Source organism: Ictidomys tridecemlineatus, chromosome 4 (genome assembly GCF_052094955.1).
Source record: "Ictidomys tridecemlineatus isolate mIctTri1 chromosome 4, mIctTri1.hap1, whole genome shotgun sequence".
Taxonomy (NCBI): domain Eukaryota; kingdom Metazoa; phylum Chordata; class Mammalia; order Rodentia; family Sciuridae; genus Ictidomys; species Ictidomys tridecemlineatus.
In genome coordinates this window covers 150,050,779-150,073,121 of record NC_135480.1, presented here as the reverse complement: position 1 = coordinate 150,073,121, position 22,343 = coordinate 150,050,779, and the positions used below count along the sequence as shown (strand labels likewise).

Genomic DNA, 22,343 nt, shown 5'->3' with positions numbered 1-22,343 from the left:
AGAATTATTTAAAATAGTTGTATATAATGAATCCCTTTTACGTATACTATAGGCTTTATACCAGTTGTATTGTTGTTGTTATTTTAAATATTCTCACCACTTCCCCCATTTGTGAAAAAAACAACAAATTACAGGCATGTGCTACTAAACCTGGTTATTCTTGCAATTTCTAAATTAAAATAAATAAATTAAAATTGCAATTTCTAAATTAAAATAAATAAAGTCTAAAACTAAAAGAGAGAGAGACAGAGACAGACAGACAGACAGACACAGCCTAATCATCTCATTTGGGAGGAAAAACTATTATAATGATTATTCTCCCCTGGAAAACAGTAGAGATTTCCTTTTACTTATAAAAAATAACACTTTAACTCAATACAATAATAACTCTAAGAATCATGAAAGGAAGATTGATTTCTCCTTAAAAAGTCATAAAGAAAAATACTCATCAATCAACATCAGATGTTCACGTTAAGTTTTATTATAAGATAAGTAAAACACAAGCATGTGAAAGAAAGGTGCCTCATGATGGTACCTCACTTAAACACCAAATAAACAACAACAACAATTAAAAAATAAAAAAAAGGCCTACTCACCACTAGTATTGCATAAGGAAGACTGGGGGGGGGGAAGGATAATTAATTATACACCCTCATACTTTCACTAAAAGAAATATGAGGGAAAAAATGATCCAACCATCAAGAATGTCAATAGTTCAATACAATAGATTTGACAGGTTCCAAATCGGTGAGCAATAAGAACTACATGAAGCACAGAAAAGTGAGTGATTGATGGACTATAAATGTATTTACTTGCATGAACCCGTACGCAGCATTTAGCACAAGAAATCAGAAGGCTTGTTCCATCCTCTTCAAGGAAGGCGTTGGGTGGAGAATATTCTATATTTTCTTCGCTATAAATAAAACACATCTCGGGAATGAGGGGCTTAGTCTTTCCTCCTGATGCAACCACCTCATCTAATTTGATCTCCCATCTAGAATCATTTTCTTCATTGCTGCTATCTGGCTGAAAAACACAACATTTCCATGTTGAGTGAAAAAGATGGAAAACAGTTCATAATTCATTCTTGTCACTCCAATCCACTAAACCCTCTTCTAGCCATTTGCTTTCACCTTTTGTTATTCCTCTTGTTTTCCTTATCCCAACAATTATTAGCTTTTTCTTTTTTTCTTATTATTAATTGTTCAAAACATTACAAAGCTCTTGACATATCATATTTCATACATTTGATTCAATCGGATTATGAACTCCCATTTTTACCCTGTATACAGATTGCAGAATCACATCGGTTACACATCCACTTTTTTACATACTGCCATACTAGTGTATGTTGTATTCTGCTGACCTTCCTATTAGCTTTTTAGTAATGGTCCTTCTCAGGCTCCCATCAAGAAATTAATCTATGCCTTCAATCCCAGCAGCTCGGGAGGCTGAGACAGGAGGATTGTGAGTTCAAAGCCAGCCTCAGGAAAAGTGAGGCGAGACCCTCTCACTAAATAATATACAAAATAGAGCTAGGGATATGGCTCAGTGGTCGAGTGCCCTTGAGTTCAATCCCTTGGCCCTGCTTCCTACACACACAACAAAAAAAAAAAAAAAAAGAAAGAAAGAAATAAATTAATCTGAAAGAACAAGAAAATATTTTGAATGTCTGCTCATAAAAGAAACTGATGAGCTACTAAAACTGTGTTCTTCTAAAAAGAGTTCATGGAAAGCATGTATTCTTCTTATTAATTTTTTTACCTTTTCATTTCTAATAGGTAAATACATGTGTTGATTTAATAAAAATATTACCGGGTTAGCATTTTAAGGAATATTTTCAAACACCAGGTTTAATTTGAGTAACAGAACTGAGGAGGGGTTCTAAAGCATTTGCCTTATCACAAGGCTTAAAGAGTAAGAGATGTTACTGGTACAAATGACCAAATAAGGCAGAATCATGACAAACAAAAAACTGTCATCTCTCCAAAATATATGAAAATGTTAAGTATTTGTTCCTTTTATAACTTATGAATTGCTTTATTATCTCCAAAGATCTCATTTAAATAAACTTTCCCAAATTTTATCATTTTAACTGAAAATTTTTTGATTATTGGGAATTATATAGGTAGATTGAGATGTTAAAATTTCAAAAATTAATGAAAAAAAAATTTGGGCCCAGAGCTGGCACATATTTTGAGAGCAACATTTTCAAACATAAAACAGTAACCAAGACTAAATTCTCTCTTTGCATGGTTCTGTTTTTAAGCTTTAAGTTTAGTTGTAAAAACAACAGAAACATTGAAATGACTCTTTCCCTGAAAAAAACCAAGATACTCAAAAAAGAAAAAGTACTATCAGAAAAATGGTTCCCAAGGGGCTTGTAGAAATCATTGTTGTCCTTCGAAGAACAATAGCTAAGAAGTGTTGCCATCTTATTTCTGATGAATACTCACCTACAATGATTCACAAGTGACCTCATGGGTGCACAGTCACAGAAAGTGGACAAATGTAAGGACAGGTTGACAGCCACACCACCCCAAATTACCTTGTAGTATGGCATGAGCAGAGTGCAGATGGCACAGTGTGGCTCCATTTTTGCTGCTGCTGCATTATATTCTTGTTCAGCCACAAAGTTAGGGGACTTTGTCTGCCAAAGGTGAATAAGAGGCTTCGCCCAAGACTCTGTTTCTTCTACTTCTTCCTCAACTGATGGAACTTCAGGCAACTCTTTTAGAAGACACAGCATAAAAATACAATGAGAAGCAACCCAAGGGAAAACCTAGTTATAAAAGAAGCACATATTCCAAATTGTGATATCAATGCCAGACACCAAGCCTATGTTGTCTACCGATACATTCTGAGATATAAAACAGAATAAAAGGAGTTTGATTCTCATTCTCTTCATCCTTTAAAGCCAAAGTCAGACAACCAACCTCCCTTTTCCACAATCCCCATACTTGTCAGGAGTAAAATACCCTCTTATTCCAATGTCACTACTTTAGTATTTCTATTACTACCACAACACTGTCTATGATAAAATAAGTTTATGTTCATAACATTATCTTCCAGTTAGCAGAATACTCTAACACTGAGAATGCTTATTAATATGCTTACTTTCTTTACCTAACATAATATGTGGTTCAATAAAATTTTTATCAATTGGACTTCATGGAATTAATTTCGGAGTTCAAGAATCCATGACATTTACAGAGCACTTATAATATGTCAAGCAATGTACTACCATTACATGGATATAAAAAATAATCCCTATGTCAAATCTTCTCATTTGTTCTGTATGATTCTCTAAGAGGGTTAAATCTACTAACATGCAAATCTGTTACTAGAAAAAAGTAGAAAACACCTCCACAAAATATCACTTTAAAATCTTTCAGAGCATTGGAAAGACACTGCATATTAGAAAAATATTCCTTTTGCCCATAGCAGAGGACAGTATATCTCAGATGAAAAAGCATGTCTTGGGCTTAATATTCCTCACCAATAACTGTCACATGCTTATTAAAAAACATTCTGCACAGTGATGTCCTTAGTTATCCAAATCACTGGTGAACCACTGTGTTCCAACCCTTGCCATATTAACTTACCTACTCTAGAAAAATTCAAAATAGATTTACATAGACATAAAAAAATGAAATACTGAATGAAGATAAAATTAAAGATGTCAAATTCCAATGGAAAAAAAAGGAATGATCCTATTTCAATTATGGTGGTGGCAGGGGCAGCAGCAGCAGCAGCATTGTTATTATAATGGAGAAACACCTGGTATATAGCTAGGAGCACAGTGTTTGAAAACAAAAGGTGAGACCCTTTGCCTATATTTAAGATGAAGTAATCTGATATTAAATATAAATTACTTCCACCTAAGTTGCCCTACATTTCACAACAGAAGAAATATTAGAGAAGAGTTGACAAATGAAAGTTAATTAGAAATTATGGATAGCAGTAAGTCCTTCTCATAGGCTAATATCTCTTACAGACACTAAATATGGCTACTACTGATTGGCTTAAAATTAGTTTACTGCACCACTTGCCTTTTTGAAAAACACTGAAACACATGAGACAAAGTTTTTATCCCTGGTCTCAAGTTATCATGAGGAATTCCCAAAATATTTCCAAGAACAGAGGAAATACTTTCTAATTCCTGAAGTCCAGAGACAGTGAAAAACAGGCAAAGACAGGGAAGAACAACAGAGCCAGGAAGTAAAATGGAGCCACAGAGTAGGTAAGTGTGGGCAGAGCTGTAATGGTCCATCTGATTAAAACTCATGGCAAGGTTTGGCCTAGGATGGCCTGATAGGATAAAAAAGACCTCCTCAAACTTTCTCAACACTTGACGTGTAGAGAGGATCCAGCTCTATATCTGTCCTAGACCAAAGCTGACGTAGAATAAGGCCCCAAGAGCATTTCTCAACACCATCATAATGTAATCTTATAATTCAAAATCATTACAGGAGCAACACTGTGCAGCACCAAGCACTGGGACTGCCAGAGACCCAGCACCAAATTCGAAAGTATATCAAGGTTTAGGAGAACTATGAAAACATTACCAAGCACAGAACTCCCTTCATTCCCATTTGTATTCTCAATAAGTCAGGAGAGGACCAACTATCATTACTTGAAAATATTCTTTTGAGCGAGTCTTCTTTTCCACATACTAAATGAGCCAATGCAGAACGAATAAGTTTTAGAATCTGTGGAGAGGAGGTAGTTACAGAAATGGCTTGGTTTGGCAGGTCGGGGGGTGGGGGAATAAGACAACAGCAGTTCTCAAAGAATGATCTATAGACTTCAGATGATGCAATACACCAGTTGTACCATCTATGTAGCCAAAACCAGTTTCACAATAACACAGACATGTTATTTGGTCTATGTTACACTACTGACATTTGTAATAGTGACATAAAAGCAGTGGGGGGAAAATTATTGGTGCCTTAGCTTAAATCAAGGCAGCATCACCAAAGTATTATATTCTTGATTACCTCATATTTTCAGAGGATGAAAAAAATGAAGAAAAAAAAAGGAAGTTTCACTTAATGTTCTTGATGAAAAAAGTATCGGATTTATTAAATCTGTGACAAAAAAGGGATATATGTATAAAGTATATCTATGCACACTGAAGTTCAGCAATTGTCTGAGTTAAAGCTCTTCTGTCATTAACTTGAACTGCAAGGCAAAGAACCTGTCTTTTTCATGGAGAACCATTTTTACTTGAAAGAAAAAATAAATCAAGATTCTTCAGTGTTTAGCATGGAATTTCATGAAAATGAACAAAAAAAAGTGAGCCTTTTCACAAAAAATAACTGATCTACTTGAAACTTATACCTCACAATTAAAATGTTGGAAAAAGTGTGTCCATTATTGTGAATGTAACACTGTCCAATACTCAAATAAATTTCCAATGGGACTAATGGTAATGATAACAAACGTAATTTTTAATTAAATATCATATGAGATTTATCAATATCTAAAAGATCTCTATAAATCAGATCTTGTTTAGAAATGCACAATGCTAAAAAAAATTACATATGGAGGTGAGTGGGTGGTGTATGCCTATAATTCCAGCAACTTGGACTGGGAGCTTCAAGTTTGGGCAAGCCCAAGCAATTTAGTGAGACCCTATCTCAGGATGGAAGAAAGGTTGTGAGGGAAGGAACGAAGTAAAAGACAGGGTATGTAGCTCAGGGGTAAAGTACACCTGGATTCTGTTCACAATTATATTTTTTATATGAACGAATTAATCAATTATGAAATATTCTATTCCCATTGTACTTTTCATTCTTCTTCATCGAGCCTCACAGTTCATGGTGGTGATTCTGAAATTGTTACAAAACAGTGCCAAAACCCTGTAAATGGTACTATACAGTAAAGCAAAGAATGAGCCCCCAAACAAAGGGGTTCCTATGTCTTCATAAGCACTTCTGAATTTGTACAAGCAGATTATAGCACAGCTCCAGACTCTATATTACCAGGAATTTCATGGTGAATAAGGAAGCTTAAGCAAGGGCTTATGCACCATCCTGTGAAAGAGGGTCAGCCTCATAATTAATACTACTAGGTGGCCATATTAGAAAACAGATACTATCTTTAATAAATATGCTGAAGAGACCACTTAAAAAATACTGCCTCCATACCAGCAAAAATGTTCAACAGCTCTCTAAAATTACTAAATCACTACATTGCTAAAAAAGAAAAATTTTATTTTATGAAAGACCATGCCAAAAGTTCAAACACCAAATTCCTTGGTAAGTCCTGCAAAACTCATCCAGAAAATTACTTTTAAAATGTATGCACTAAATACTAAGCTTTTCTAATAAAAATATAGACAATAATAGTCAGAACCAGAGCAGAAAGACTGTTAACACTGATGTATAAATATTTCCATGAAAAGGCTTTTTTATGCCTTCAAAGAAAGAGAAATGTCTTTATTTCTCCTCTTCACTCAAAAGCCACACACAATCAGCTGAAGCTATTATTTCAAAGTACAATGAAAAATATTCTGCCCAGGCATGGTGATGCACACCTATAATCCCAGTGGCTCAGGAGGTTGAGGCAGGGCGATCACAAGTTCAAAGCCAGCCTCAACAAATTAGTGAGACACGGTTTCTAAACATAAAATGTATTTTTAGTTGAACATGGGCACACGATGCCTACATGTACACAATATCTCTATTTTACTTATTTATTTTTATGTGGTGCTGAGAATTCTTTATTTTTATGTGGTGCTGAGGATTGAACCCAACTCTTCACACATGCTAGACTAGTGCTCTACCATTATGCAATACTCCAGCCCCTAAAAAGTATTTTTAAAAGGGCTGAGGATGTGGTTCAGTAGTTAAGTGCTCCTGGGTTCAATCCCTGGTATCACAAAAAAATTAAAAAATTGTAAAAATAAATCCAGCACACAAATCTGTATATACAGGATGATGCCAATTCTATAAAACATACATTAAAAGGAACATAGGCGGGTTATAAGTTATTATGATTATAAAACTATCCAAGCTTAAAAATTATAGTCAAAATAATAACAAGCGGGAAATGAATTGGCAGCGGGTGAGGGCACCTTTCCTTAGGAACAGACTGAAGTCAATTCATTCACTCAGTATAGGCTTTTTGAATAAATTCTGCTGATTTTTATATGGATTTTTCTAAAGAACACATTTGGGTTATTTGTGGAAGGACTACTGCCAGGACATGCTGATGGAATTCGGCAGATGGGAAAAGGCACTGAACTCCATTACAGGAATTTCCCTTTACCAGTCTCCATGATGACTGCACTGCTTGGGGATATGTTCCAATTATGTTTTTTGGCCGATACAGCACCATTCTCTGCTATGAAAAGCATGGCAGCATCTGTTATGTTTCAGGTTCTTGAGCAAAATCTGAATCCTGGGGGGCATTATATTTCAAACATCCTGGAGGAAATAGAGGGTGAGGAGGAGAATGAAGATGAAAGCAGTAATGAGTTACTCAAAAAAGCAAGGAAGATAGAAACTTTGGAATTTTAGTATTCTTATACGTATGTGAACTATGTTTCAATGTTTATTTTAGTTGACGAATAAGAAAAGTTTATAAAGGTGTGTTCAGAAATACAAAAGATTAAACAAAAATAACAGAGGTTCAGGTATAATCTTAAAGGCAAGTAGTGCCATTCAGAAAAAAATTAAATTTTCCATTACAATTCTGTAATGTGCTAGTTTAATAAAGGTTAATAGAGAAACTGCTGTTTTCAGCCTAAGACACTTAAGAAATTAAAAAGGCAAACGTAGGCTTGTTTTAATCAGCATTTTCATTTCTGTAATTAAAAGACCTGACAAGAACAATTATAGATGAATAAAACTTTATTTGAAGGCTCATGGTAGTAGAGGTCTTAATCCATAGAAGGCTGGCTCCATTCCTCCAGGCTCCAGGTTAGGCAGAACATCAAGATGGAAGAGTGAGACAGAGGTAAGCAATTTATGTGGTGATCAGAAAGCAGAGAGGAACACTCTATTCTCCCAATACAAATAGTCACACCGCAAATCCCACCTTCTCTTGCTACACCCTACCACTTCAGTTGCCACTCAGTTAATCCTTATCAGGGGATTAAACACTGATTGGGTTAAAACTCTAACAACCAAATCATTTCTCCTCTGAACTTTCTTGCACTGTCTCACATGTGAGCTTTTGGGGAAAACCTCACATCCAAACCATAACCCTGTCTGCTCTTGTTGTTTGCTTGGTTCTGCTGCCAGGGATTGAAGTCATGGATTCCAATATGCAAATCAAGCACTCTATCACTAAGCATCACTCTCAGCTCTGTTACAGTTTTACTCTTTATGTATCTCCTCTCCATAATACAGATGTCAAAATACTTAAGGATACATTCCCACTGAGTCAATATATGCTTTAAAAAACAAACATCCCAAGGGATGCACCTTTAAATTCTTCTTACACAAAAATGCCTTGATAATCATGCTACATCTAAGGTACTAGTTTCACCAGGGAAATTTGGCATCACTGGTGTTGCCTGAATTTCCTGAACAATGATAGTTCTTGGTAGAGCACTCACCTAGCACATGTGAGACACTGGGTTTGATCAACAGCACCGAATAAAGATAGATAGATAGATAGATAGATAGATAGATAGATAGATAGACAGACAGACAGACAGACAGACAGACAGACAAAGGTGCTAGGTCCATCTACAATTTTTTAAAAAATTTAATTAAAAAAAAGGAAGTTCATATTTCAAATAGGTACGTTCTTGAAATACACATGGGCAAAAACAAGGACTACTGGGAAATTAATCTACTCTATCAACAAAGATGTCTTGTTGTCATTAGATCTTCATATGTATTCTTTTCAGTACTCTCACTATTACTGGGAATTGCTAGTGTGGTAAAGCAGAAAGAGTGACAATCCTGGAATTGAACAGACAGCATTTAAAGTCTGTTATTTACCTCTTCAATCCTTGTGATCTTAGGCAAGTGAATTAGTGAGAATGTACTTCAGGTTCCTTCTCAGTAAAAATCCTCTATCTTTAAGAACTGTAAGTAACATTTACTAATAGAGTATATAAAAAAGAAGAAAAGTACAGTTGATTATCATATCATGGTGGGGACAAGAAGAAGAAAACTCTTGTAAGCAAACTGTCATATCTTTGAAAATCAAGCTAACCACATGACACCAAAAGGAACTTATTCTGACAATGAAATCAAAGATGAGTTAAAGGGTGAGCACACAAATCTCATAACATTCCAGGAAATATGACAGATGAAGAAACTTTAAACAATCAGTCCCTTGCTTTCAAATAGTTCAAAACATCTCACAGGAGAAATCTCAAGTTCTTAAGCTACTTCACTAATAGCATCTCCAACATAAAATCAAAAAATGGCAAAATAAGATCTCCAAGCAGTGAACAATAAGCATGTTGTAAGTGACAGGGGTGGGGGGGCTTTCTGAGCCAAAAAGCTGACTTCTGGTCATCTCCACAAAGGGCAGTGTGATCCTTGGACCCGGTAGTCCAAGAACTACCAGAGGTAACACCTGGCAGATCACACTAAACAGCTGCTAAAAAGAGAAATTCAAGCTGAACAGTCATGGTGCCAACTATGAGGGAAACTTAGAGAACATAAAGACACATGAAGAGAAGGCTGGAAACCTTCACTCTTTCCTTGCACATCAAAATCCAAAATATTGTCCTATCAAGTCTACTTCATACCAAATTCATTCCTTCCTTTGAGATGTTCATACTCATTGTTCTTTTCCAAAAAGATTCTTAACAAAGTCCTTCAGTAACTCACTTGAAGTATTTACAGTTTACCTCTCACAAGATAATGTAAGCAATGCTATAGAAATATTTCTGTAATACTGAAACATGGCCAGATATCATAGTCAACCTTTCATCTTTATTTCTATTATTTTAAAGAACAAAAAAATCTCAGCAATTTTTGACCCTGAAAACATTTTTCTAAAATGAAGACAATATACACTATGTAATAGAAGAGAATATATGCAATGTAGAACTTAGAGGTTCATTTCTCTAAACTTGGGAAACTAAGCTAAGAGAGTTCAGAATACATAGATTTAAAATGATAAACCATTCAGTGGCTGGGAGCACTGGCATGTTAAAAAAAAAAAAAAAAAACTTCCTGAATGTGGTAAATTCCTACCTAAAATACATGACCCTGGTGCCCATGCACCAGACTATACAGGAAGTTGCCATCTAGGACTATGCAAAAAAAAAAAAAAAAAAAAAACCAAAGACCACAACATAATCATAAAAATAACATTTAAGTATACATGAACTTTCCTAACTTCATTCTCCATCTTCAGAGGTAGACTTGCAAGAACACTAAAGGGGAGGGGTTGATTAAAACACAAAATAACATATTTCAAAATATGGGATAACTTAGTGGTTGATACAGTTAAGACATATATGTCTTTGGGGAAAGAGATTCAGGTACAAGTTTAAGGAAATAGAAAGTAATATATTTAAGTGAGTTAATGAAATTGTAATATTTATAAAGAATAATATTTATAGAGAAAAAACTATCGAATATTGGCAGTTTCATGCATTTCAACCTAATGTAATCATTTATTTTTCTAAAGAATGAAATGGACAATGTAGTTGTAATATCAAAAAATGTTCCTCAGATGTTTTTTCCAAGACTCTAAGAGTAGCAAGACATGCATAAAGTCAAAGGAACCAAAGCCATAACTATTTTACATTCCCAATGCTTTTCGTACATTCAGACACCCTTTCATAAACAACATGCCAGTTCAGAAAAATTTCAATAAACATGAAAAGCACAGAAAGCAACCATGTAGCATAAACTAAAAAGCTACCATTTTTGTCTCTTAATTAATCAAAACCTAAACAAACCACTAGCATAATAAGAACAAGGTGTTTTTGATTTTTAATACCCAATACTATAACTGAAGCCAGTGCCACTGGGGCTTCCAATGGAATTTAGTGATAAAAAATCAAGCTAAAGCAAGAATACCTGATATTATTACAAACCTGAGCACTACATAAAATATCCATTCAGTCTGACTGCCAACAAAATCTAAGGTTTAATATCCACATAATGCCGGAAAACACTGGCTGTGACCTATCAAAAAACATACCAAGCCAATCTATTTAGTAATCTGCTGAATTTGCTGTTTTATTGCTTAGAAACATAGCCAGGCTTATAATGAAAGTATAATATTACCTCAAGCTAATAAAAATTGATGGAACAAAGACAAGAAATCATTATGCAAAAATTAATAACATTTGGAGCATGACAGCAGCAGTCATCATGAAACAGTAATTGTTTTTCTAGCAGAGAAAATGACTTTTTACAGAGAGGAAATACTTATCTTGAGAGATGTACCTATACTTAATTTAATTATTTCCCTTTTTTTCTTTTTTTTGGGGAGGGATGAAGGTAACCAGGGATTGAACTCAGGGTCATTCGACCACTGAGCCACATGCCCTCCCTTTTTTGTATTTTATTTAGAGACAGGGTCTCACTGAGTTGCTTATTAGAGTTTCACTTTTGCTGAAGCTGGCTTTGGACTGTGGTCCTCCTATCTCAGTTCCCAAGCTGGTGGGATTACAGGCATGCGCCACTACACCTAGCACATTTATTTCTCTTTTCAATGAAAGTCAATAATAGAGCAAGGACAAAATAGTTTTCTTTCTTATTAGATTTTCATAAAATAAAATAATCTTAAAGAGTTTGAAAGAAACTTTGGATCACTATTCCAAATCCTATTTCATCATACAGATAAGAAAACATCTGAGATGATCCTTAGAGAGATTAAGAGAAACATATTCCAAGGCCAGATAGCCTTTATTGATTTGTTTGTTAGTTTGTTTTTTGCACTACAGACTGAATCCGGAAGTGCTTTACTGAGCTATATGACCAACCCTTTCTATTTTTTGTTTTTGAGTAAGGATCGTGCTAAATTGTTGAGGACGCCTAGGCAACTTACTGAAGCTAGTCTTCAACCTTCAATCCTCCTGTCTCATTCTCCCAAATCAATGGCATTACACTATCATAACAGACCCAAATAGCCTTTGAAGGCTAAGAGGAAACCACAGACGAGTCTTAGTATGCCATCATAAAACAGCTTAATGTTCCTATTATCACCTGGCAAAATGAATATATTTATACTTTAATATCTAAAATAATATCGGTATTTAATAATTTAAAATATTTTTATGCTTAAATCAAAACCACATCATTATCAGCCATGTGCAGTGATTCAACCTTTACATCCTAAGGACTCAGGAGATTGAAACAGGTTGATGTGAGGTTCAAGACCAGCCTCAGCAACCTAGTGTGGCCCTAAGGAATTTAGCATTTTTAATGTCTAAAAGTTAAAAATAAAAAGGACTGGAGATGTAGCTCAGTATTAAAGCACCCTAGGTTCAAACTCCAGGGAAGGATGGAGGGAAGGGGAAGGAAGAGAAAAAAGGGCGAGGGGGGAGGTAGGATACCATTATCATATTTGGGGAATACATATACATAATCCTTGAAATAAAAGAAATAAAATTAAGACTGGCCAATCTGAGTCAAACTGGTCTGAAAAGAGAGTGTTAACAGCATTATACAATCAGGGGAACAAAATTTTCCCCAAACATGTATTTAATAAAGCGAAGCAGGGGCTGGGACTAGGGCTCAGTGATACAGTGCTCACCTGGCATACATGAGGCATGGGCTTCGGTCCTTAACGCCACATAAAAATAAAATAAAGGTATTGCGTCCATCTACAACTAAATATGTATGTGTGTGTGTGTGTGTGTGTGTGTGTGTGTGTGTGTGTGTGTGTGTGTGTGTGTTTAAATCAATAAATTCATAAAGTGAAGCAGCCAATTCCTTACATTTGAATTCTGAATTCTACTTGTAAGCCCTGTCCTTTGTTTGAGGGAGAGCTGCAAAGTGCTCAAGAGTCAGCTACTAGCCAGGCATGGGAGTAAATACCTGTAATCCCAGCAACTCTGGAAGCTGAGGCAGGAGGATTGCAAGTTTGAGGCCAGCCTCAGCAATTTAGTGAGGCACTAAGCAACTCAGTGAGACTCTGCTTCAAAATAAAAAATAAAAAGGGTTGGGGATATGGCTCAGTTTTAAAGCATCCCTGGGTTAAATCCCCAGTACCACAAAAAAGATCAGCTACTATACTAACAGAACAGGTGATACAGTGAGAAACAACAGGTTGTGTATTCAGAAAATACCAAAGGAAATCTGAGAAGAAACAAAAGTTCTAATAAAGAGAAATCAGTGGGTAGTTCCTGTTTTGGCAAAATATGCTAAGGATCAGATTAGGATTAAATTATACTATAAATACAATTTAAAAGAAAGAAATGACATGTTAACACATACCTGAAATCCCAGCTACTTGGGAAGCTAAGACAAAATCACAAATGCCAGGCTAGTCAGGCAAGACCCTGACTCGGAATGTTTAAAAAAAGGCAGGGGAGCTTGGGGTGTGGCTTAGTCCTACCCTAGCATGTGTGAGGCCCTCTGCACATTCTTCAGTAAGAGAGGGAAAGGGGAAGAAAATGAGAGAGAAAGTCCAATATGATAGCATATTCCTATAATCTCAGTGATTGGGGAAGCTGAGGCAGAAGGATAGCAATTTAAGATGCTTCAGCAGCTCAGTGTCTTTCCATTTAGAGAAATGGAAAAGAAAAAAGATTGGGCGATGTATCATACTGGGAAAACACCCCTGGGTTACATCTCCAGTGCTGCCCATGCAAAAATAAAGGACAAAAAGAAACCATTTGGAGAGAGAAACAAATACTGTCAGACTGAAATTTCTAGGATTTAATTTAAACATGCTTATTAAATGTATACATTTTATTCTTCAAATCAACTAAAAATATAGATAAAGTTTGTTATGGTTCAGCTATAAGGTATCCTCCCCCCAAAATCTCATTGTAAAACAATGCAAGAGTGTTTAGAGGTGAAATGAATGGGTTATAAGAATCTGAACCTAATCAGTGCATTAATCCCCTGATAGGAATCAATGAGTGGTAACTGCAAGTAAGAAGGTGTGGTAAGAGGAGCTGGGCTGATGGGAGTGTGCCCTTAGGGTTAGTATTTTATAGGTAATGAGATGAGCTCTGTTTGCTTCCTGGTGGGATATACTGAGCCACTTTGCTCCACCCACACCCTTCTAGCATGATGTTCTGCCTTATCTCCCTTGAGCCTTGAGGAATAAAATCAGCCATTTATGGGCTGAGACCAATGAAACTGTGAGCCCCAAATAAACTCTTCTCCTCTAAAATTGTTTTTGTAAAGTCTTTTAGTCTAAGTGATGAAGAGCTGACTAAAACAGTGTTAAATAATGGTCATAGACCAAAAAATGATCTCTAATTAAAGAATCAATTTCCATTACTTACATCTCTATGTTTAAATATTTAATCCATTTCTAAATGAATTATAATATTAATATAGACAGACTTCCAAAAAATAAATTACTGTAACATTGCTGGAAGTATGCTCTTAATCTAACCCTCCAGGCATGCAGACATTACAGAGATAGGGATCAGGTCTAAGCTGTTCTCAATTTCAAAGAGATGCTTAACGGCTCATTATAGTACTGCACTTGCTGAAGGGAAGACTCAAAGTTATTCAGACAATTCAGATTAGAGGGATCAGAGTCATAAAAGGGATTTAATCTGAATCTTTCCAATATCCAAACTGTATATGGGGTCACCTCTGCACTTAGGTAAAACACAAAAGATGGGTATCAGTGTCTTTCAATCTTTCTGTGTTAATTGTTTTGAAATTAGAAAATATTATTGGAAAAGTTATAAATGAAAACTTGGTTCAAAAGCAGTCAGCGCTTTTGAGAATCAGCCCTCAACATATCATTGCACACTTTACAGGACATTTACCCCAGTAAATGTTACAGCAGGGTAGGAAACCTTATCACTTATGACCAAATCTCACACTTTTTTTTTTTTACAGGAGGAAATTGAGGCAAGAGAGAGGACATGCCAAAGTCAAAAAACCAATAAGGCAGAAAGCCGGGTCTCCACAGTCCATTGACCATTAGTCAACCAGATTCCTGTTCCATGTGGGTTCAAAAGATTTTGTGATTAATTCTAACAGATGCTCCAGAGGCTTTAACAGCCAGAATGCCCTTTCCTTTTAAATTTCTGTCTCGGAACAAAAGGAATAAAACATCTAAATCTAACCACAGTCCTAAGGTTAGGAATTTTCATGATGAATTTCTCTTCTACCTTACTGCCCTTCCGCAATCAAGGCTAAGGAACAAGCAGGAAAGTTCCCTTGTCCTCTTCTTGTGCCTGTGATCAATTTTGTTTTCTTGCTTTTCCCAAGGATGCCCTTAAGTAAGAACATAGGCTGCTCTGATCCAGCTGTGTGTAACTCAGGGATCCTTGGGATATTGGTTCTGACTGCCCTGATTCCACTCTAGTCCCAGAAAGAGCCACAGTCCAGCAATCCTCTTCCTCTAGCCCCTTCTTATCATACAATAGCTGCAACAACAAACATCTATTTAACTGCCAAACACTGTTATAACACTGTTATGTATGCATAGATTGATTTATTGATTGATTCTTTGCAGTGCTAGGGATCAAACTCAGGGCATTACACATGCTGAGAAGTGTTATGTCACTGAGCTACATCACCAGCCCTTCATTTTGAGACAGTGTCTTGACAAACTGTTGAGGCTGGATTTGCACTTGAGATCCTACTGCCTCAGCATCCCAAGAAACTCAGGACACACATTTAGTCTTTTAACCCTCACAACAACTCTATGGCAGGTGTTGCTACAATCCCCACTTTGAGCACAGGCAACAATCATGGAGGCGTCACACAAATAATGGAGTGATAAGGCTTGACTATAGGTGCAGACAAGGAGAAATACTGTCCTTGATACTGTTTTGCCTCTAAATGCATACATGAAGGTGATTTGTTTTATTTTATCCATCATTTCTGGCTGCCTTGTAAATAGAGAGTTATTATCATCTAGTCCATCACACTGACACTATAAGTCTCTGTAAAACACTCTTGAGCAATGTGAAAGTTCATTATATATAATTTGAAGACTTGTTAACATAGAAAATACAATTAAAATCATTTAATGACAATCTTATATATATTCTGAGTTAAATCTTTCAGTTAACAGCCTCCAAACAAACTTCACTCTAAGCACAATCTTGTCCACTGCAATCACCATTAACAGTGAGAATTACTGAGCAGAGTATCACAGTGTCTGCTGCTGACATGATGTAAGATCTTCTGTATGTCAGCAGGACTTGCACTTGGGGTACAGCTGCATTGGAAACATCAAGAACCAAATAACTTAACCAAGGAGAGTGGGTGAACAAAAACGTAAGTATATGAAAGGAACAATAGGAAAAGCTAAAAATATTATATTGGAAACAAATGTAGTAATTCATTTTAAAATATTGGGAAAGAAATGCACATTTGTGTGCAGGATAAAAACTTCAAAAGCAATGAACAATGAGCAATGAAGAAGAAGAAATGTAGAAGTGTTGAAAAAATGCATACTGAAAGGTTGGTATTACGCAGGATGTCTATTAACCTCTTTTCAGTGCAGGAGAAGTTCTGGAGTCAGTATCAGCAAATTAAAGTGGTGCTGATGAAATACTAGTCAAAATATAATGGGTTCATTTTAAGTTTTTTAATTTTTAAAAAGTCCCATCCATGACATTTCCTGCTGCTAACCCTGTTCTTAAGCTATTTTCTCCATCCCAGATCATACAAGCAACCAGCTAATGTTGAGAATATAGGTTAGAGCTAATACCAACCATCCTCAAAGCCCTGTCACCAAAAGTAATGCAACAAACTCAGAGAATTAGAATTGTGACATATATTTAGGCTGGCACAGACTGCTCAATCTACATATACAGACTTCCTGGCTTTTGTTCCTATAAATTGTAACACTTCTGTAGAACAGGCAAAGGCAGATTGTCTTTCCATTTGGGGCCAAATTGTGATCAAATACATTTTTCCTTTTTATATCATTTTCTCTTATTTCTGATATGGGGAAATGACTGATTACTATCAGTACATACCCACAAGTTTAGGTCTTTTAAAGGAGGTCATGTTAAAAAAACATCTGTACATCAGCAAAGACACTAGGAATGAGATTAGCCAAATTATATTGTATGTCATATGCATGAACAGATATGTAACAAAGAATCCACATTATGCATAATTATAATATATCAATAAAAAACATGGGAAAAACTACAACCAAAACAAAGCAAATTCAGATACCAAAGCTTCCAGGATATTCATTATGCACTTTCCAAGACCATCAATAAAGAAGTGCTTGCCAGAAAATACTCCCAATCTAAAAAAAACATTAAACCATATTTTACCATTTAACTCTGTATCTGAAGCATTACACCCGCAATATAACTATGACGTTCTGGAATCATTCTCTACAGCAACAATATATTTCATTCAGTTGCTTGACCATACTTCATCCAAACAATTTCACATTATTAGACACTTAAGTTGTTCAACTTCAGCTTTCAACTCTAAATTCCCTTTGCAGTCTGTTAGATGATTACAAACCATCTCACTCACCAATAAGGAACACTGACTGCTGTGTAAAGATGTAACTTCTCAGAGACTCTAATACAGCTATACTCACATAGATGAATAGTACAAAAGGAGCTGAGAAATTAGAGCAGAAAATTCCCCCGAAGCAGCTGGATTTGGGAGTGTTGTTCTAAGTCCTCAGTTCATCCCTTTCTATCAATGACAATATTCATTCAATCCAATTGCACAAGCAACTTTGACATAGAGACAAAAGGCTAAGGAAACATTCAAATGCTCGATGATTTAAATAATTTATTCCGGGCTACAAATCATACTTCATTATCAATTTAGGAGTGTATAAAATTCTCTAATTTTTCTGTTCAATTCTTAAAATCCCCAGAGGATGCCCAGAGTCTTTAACATATTAGAATGGAAAGTGAGACCACTGCAGATCATAAATGTTTGAGCAAAATATTAATTTCAAATCCTTGATACAACTTTGTTAACCCAATCCATTTAAAAATGTCACAAGCTCTACAGATTAAAATCAGAAGTGTTCTTCATGGAGAAACTGTAGGCTAATTTATGATGGTTCACATCAAAATAAACTTAGTAGGGAACCATGCTCATAGGAGGAAGCAGCCTGCTTCCTGCCTTTAATGGACCCTGCTTCCTTCAAAGAAGCCATGCTGAAACAGGTGATGATAAAGAAGGAGTACAGCATATTAATTACTTGATACAAATTTATCTTTAATTAAACTGACACTAAGAGAAAAACAGTATGTGACAAATAGAAATAAATACAAATGTGTTTCATTACTTCTATTACTAGAGCCATCTTTTTCCTAAGTAAACATGTGCTACAAAAGAAGACAAAGAAAAAAAGGAGGAAAAAATCTGCCAATGATATACACATTTTAAAGAGTCTATTTATTCTAAATAGAAGTTTAAACCAATATTGTTTCCTCACAAATAGGTGACCATAATTAACAATTTCCAAGAGCAAAGAAGAATATCTAAAGAAGGGTTCTTTACCCAAAAACTGTTTAATGGATTATTTTGAAATGGTAAAAATAAGGCCCATAGAATGCTAAGACAAGAAAGAAGAAAACGGGTGAGTGGTCTGATTTTTAATTTGAGGCAACAAAAATAAATAAATAAATGTTAAAGTGATTCTTAACTTCTGGAAAGTCTTTAGGGAATATCAGGAGTTACAAATGTTATGCAACAAAACAGAAAGACTTTTACTAGCAACACCATGAGGTTATATGAAGCAAATCTGTATTCCTAAAATGCAAATTCTTTTTGCCTGGAAGTGGTTTAAGGCTTAAGGTATGTAATTGCCACAGGGTCAAATCTTCTTTCCACTGAACAACTTTTTAGAACAGTTTGTTACAACAAACATCTGTACACAGGGGGAAAAAAAATAAAAAAATATCATCAGCTCACCTTCATCGCTTGTTGCCTGTTGCTTCACAAGAGTCATTGGGGATCTGGCTGGAGGCTTACTAAGTGGATGGCGCCAACTCTTAGCAGTTTTGGTCTCTGCCTCCATTATCTGATAATTTAACAAATATGGGAAAAAAAACAAATATAAATGAAAAACATGTTTAAAACAAAAATTGTAATTCACAATAATTTACAAAAGCTTAATTATGAAAATACCTTCTGCTTATTTATATCTTAAGGAATTTGTTTAAAAAATTAAACTCAAAAGAAAGAGGAAACATTCTGTTAAATCATTTTAACAACAAATCAGTTAACACTTGTGCAGAATCTTAAAATCCTAATTGGAGTGCAGGGTATATTTGGCAAGCTTCCGAAGATCTTTTTAAAAATTAGCCTAAGTTTAAAATTATATACTCATAAAATAAGGGCCCTGATATTGCATAGCCTCTACATAGTTCCCATGTGAAAATTTGGCAGGTAAGTTTGCTTTCTACCCTCACAGAGAAGGAAATGCTGCCAAGATGAGAATGTATACTTCCTTTAATTCAGAAATAAGCTATTCCTGTCACATACATATAGGATGAGATGAGAAATCGAAGATATTATTTTTTTAATGATACACAGTTGTCATTTTGAAGCCATTTTAGCATCATTCATTGAATGCAAATTTCTCTTAGCCACATTTTCAAATAAATTTGACCCATTTTTTTCATTTGACCCATATTTTTATGTGTTTTTTAACAGATACTCATTTACAATTCAGTATAATACATAATGCATAATTTGACCCAACAGAAGTCATCATATTGGACAAATTTATCATACTCATCATGCAAACTTTCATACTCCTCTACCGAACCACTGTCAGCTCAAGCAACTGAGGATGTCATCACACATGCCTCTGAATTCCATGATCAGGGCAGATGGCCAAAAGAAGTTCTGAATGCTGACAAAGACACTGTCTAAGCTCGCCCACTCAACACCCAATCTTATGATAATAGGGATTGCTTTTGCTGAAAGCATATAATGTTAACATTAAACAAGGTTACCACAGACACAAGGAGACACTCAAAAACATAACATGGGGGACTTGGTGATCTAGAGGCCTGTTAACTTTTCTGGGAGGCCAAAGTTCTGTTTTTTCCCCAAAGTGGGCAGGATCAAAAACTTGCCCTGACATTAGGATTCAGACAGGAAGAAATAAGAGTTGGAGGAAAGAGGGATCAGGTATGCCCTAATGTTAAAATGGAACATATAGAAAGCTTAGTCCCAAAGGTAATAACTGTGGGCAGGAGGAGGGTAGAGTCCAAAAGGTGAATTCTTCCCAGCCTCGTTATTATTGCAGGTGACAGACCATTCTGTGCCATGACCATATCAATATCAATGTGGTTGTGATTCCACGACTGTTTTCCTAGAATAAAGTAATGGGGGGAACTGGGAAAGGAAACATAGATCTGTCTGTAATATTTCCTATACATGAATATGAATTTATAGTTATCTCCAAATAAAGAGGCAAATATCAAAAAATATGAAACTAAATTGCAACATGTGGGCAAAGCTTCTGAGCAATAAATTATCACAATATGAGCCAGAGCTCATGGAATGCCTACCTCCTAGTCACTGAAGGAAAATGATTAAAACCCATAAATGTAAAATGTTATTTATTTCTGCCCTAAAGCAAGATTTCAAAGCACATCATGTTGTTTTCAGAAAGCATGCTCAACATACAATGAAAACAGTAAAAATGAATATTGCCACATACACTGGGAACTTTGAAGCCATTTCTCTCTTCACTGAGGACGGCAGGTATTTCCCCAGGTTCAAGGCCACTCCTAAGGCCTTCCATATCACTCTCTTCTCCCTCTGTAAACACACCATAACTCTCTGTCACTGAGGAAGTTGACTCAGGTGATTTTGGCCATGGAAGCTTAGGTGGATCTGACTCTTCAACCTCCTCATGCCCAGTATACAATGGTATAGAGTCATTAACCTCTTTGGGCAAAGCAGGTATAATTGTGGCACCGGCCTTGGCACACTCAGTTTTTATTTTCTCCATTACAGGTGTAGTTGAGCAGCTGTTTCCTGAAGAGTAAAACAAAAGACTATTAATAAACCTTACATCTTGCTTAGTTATTTACCTATTTATGGGAGGAGAGAGAGGTATTAGGGATTGAACCCAGGGGTGCTTAATCACCCAGCCAGATCCCCAACACTTTTTTTTTTGTTAATTTTGAGACAGGTTCTTGCTTAGGCCTCACTAAATGGTTGAGAGTGGCCTTGAAATTGCAATCCTCCTGCCTTAGCCACCTAAGCCACTGGTATTACAAGCATGGGCCACTGAGCCTAACTTAAACTATATATCATATTACTAGTGAGTAGAAGTGTTAAATTATTTCCAACTGATTTTATGTTTTTCAACTTTCCCTTTCAACTTCCACGGACAGAATTGTGAAAGGTCACAAAATATCATACTGATTTCACAGTTGTTACGGTGAAAGCTTGGATTTTAGCCTAAGAAAATACCTACTAACAAAACAAGTGATTAAAACGAGGTTATACTAAAGGCTAATACCAAAAGCAAGGCAATTGTAATAATTATAACAGCTATAGCAATTTGAAATCTGCCTAAAAATACAAATTACATATATGATGCTATGAGCCACTATTAATGAAATGTTCCAGTTGATACAATGTATATAAATGACATGCATAAGGCTATAAAATCCAATACAAATTATTTCCTACACTACACTTATACCGTACACTGAAAATATATAAGAAAAAAATTACAAAATATTTCTCTTCTCTGACATATCAGGATATTCTCTCTCTCTCTCTCTCTCTCTCTCTCTCTCTCTCTCTCTCTCTCTCTCTCTCACACACACACCCACACACACACCCACACACACACACACACAGAGCATGATTTCCTCCTATTACATACTTCCTCTAATGATGAACCCATCCAGTCTTCTACTTAAGTTCTCTTCCAGGTCTCAAAACCTGGAGGGCAAAATGCAATGAACCAGACAGAACTAATGAAATTGGATACCATCAGCTAAATCTTCAGCAACTCACAAAGTTTTTGATTAAGTCCTGTATAGAGGAAAACATGTTGAAGGATGATAAAGAAATATCTATATGCATTGTAAAACTGTCTTCTCTGCATTTGATGCAATTTCTTTCCCTACTTTTGTGACCTTGGTATCTTCTTCTTATTCACAATTCAGTTCTGATATCACCTAAGCCAAGAAACCTGACCTGTCCATCTTGGTCTTTAAGTGGTAGATAAGCAGTTCCCCACGCCATCTCTACAAAGAGAGGTACTACACTGGATTGTAAATGTATATTTGT

The 22,343-nt window shown here is 35.7% G+C and overlaps 1 protein-coding gene across 7 annotated transcripts in view; it reads right to left on the bottom strand.

Moving 5' to 3' along the window:
• Kdm4c (lysine demethylase 4C) overlaps window positions 1-22,343 on the bottom strand; it is a 382,463-nt gene that overhangs the window by 136,691 nt on the left and 223,429 nt on the right. For all 7 annotated transcript variants that reach the window (XM_040285752.2, XM_078047622.1, XM_078047621.1 and 4 more), the window contains 4 exons: window positions 20,752-21,071; window positions 18,990-19,098; window positions 2,549-2,730; window positions 813-1,026 (listed from right to left, as the gene is read on the bottom strand). In XM_040285752.2, the coding sequence (XP_040141686.2) occupies window positions 813-1,026; window positions 2,549-2,730; window positions 18,990-19,098; window positions 20,752-21,071 (825 nt within the window). The remainder of the gene's footprint in view (window positions 1-812; window positions 1,027-2,548; window positions 2,731-18,989; window positions 19,099-20,751; window positions 21,072-22,343) is intronic.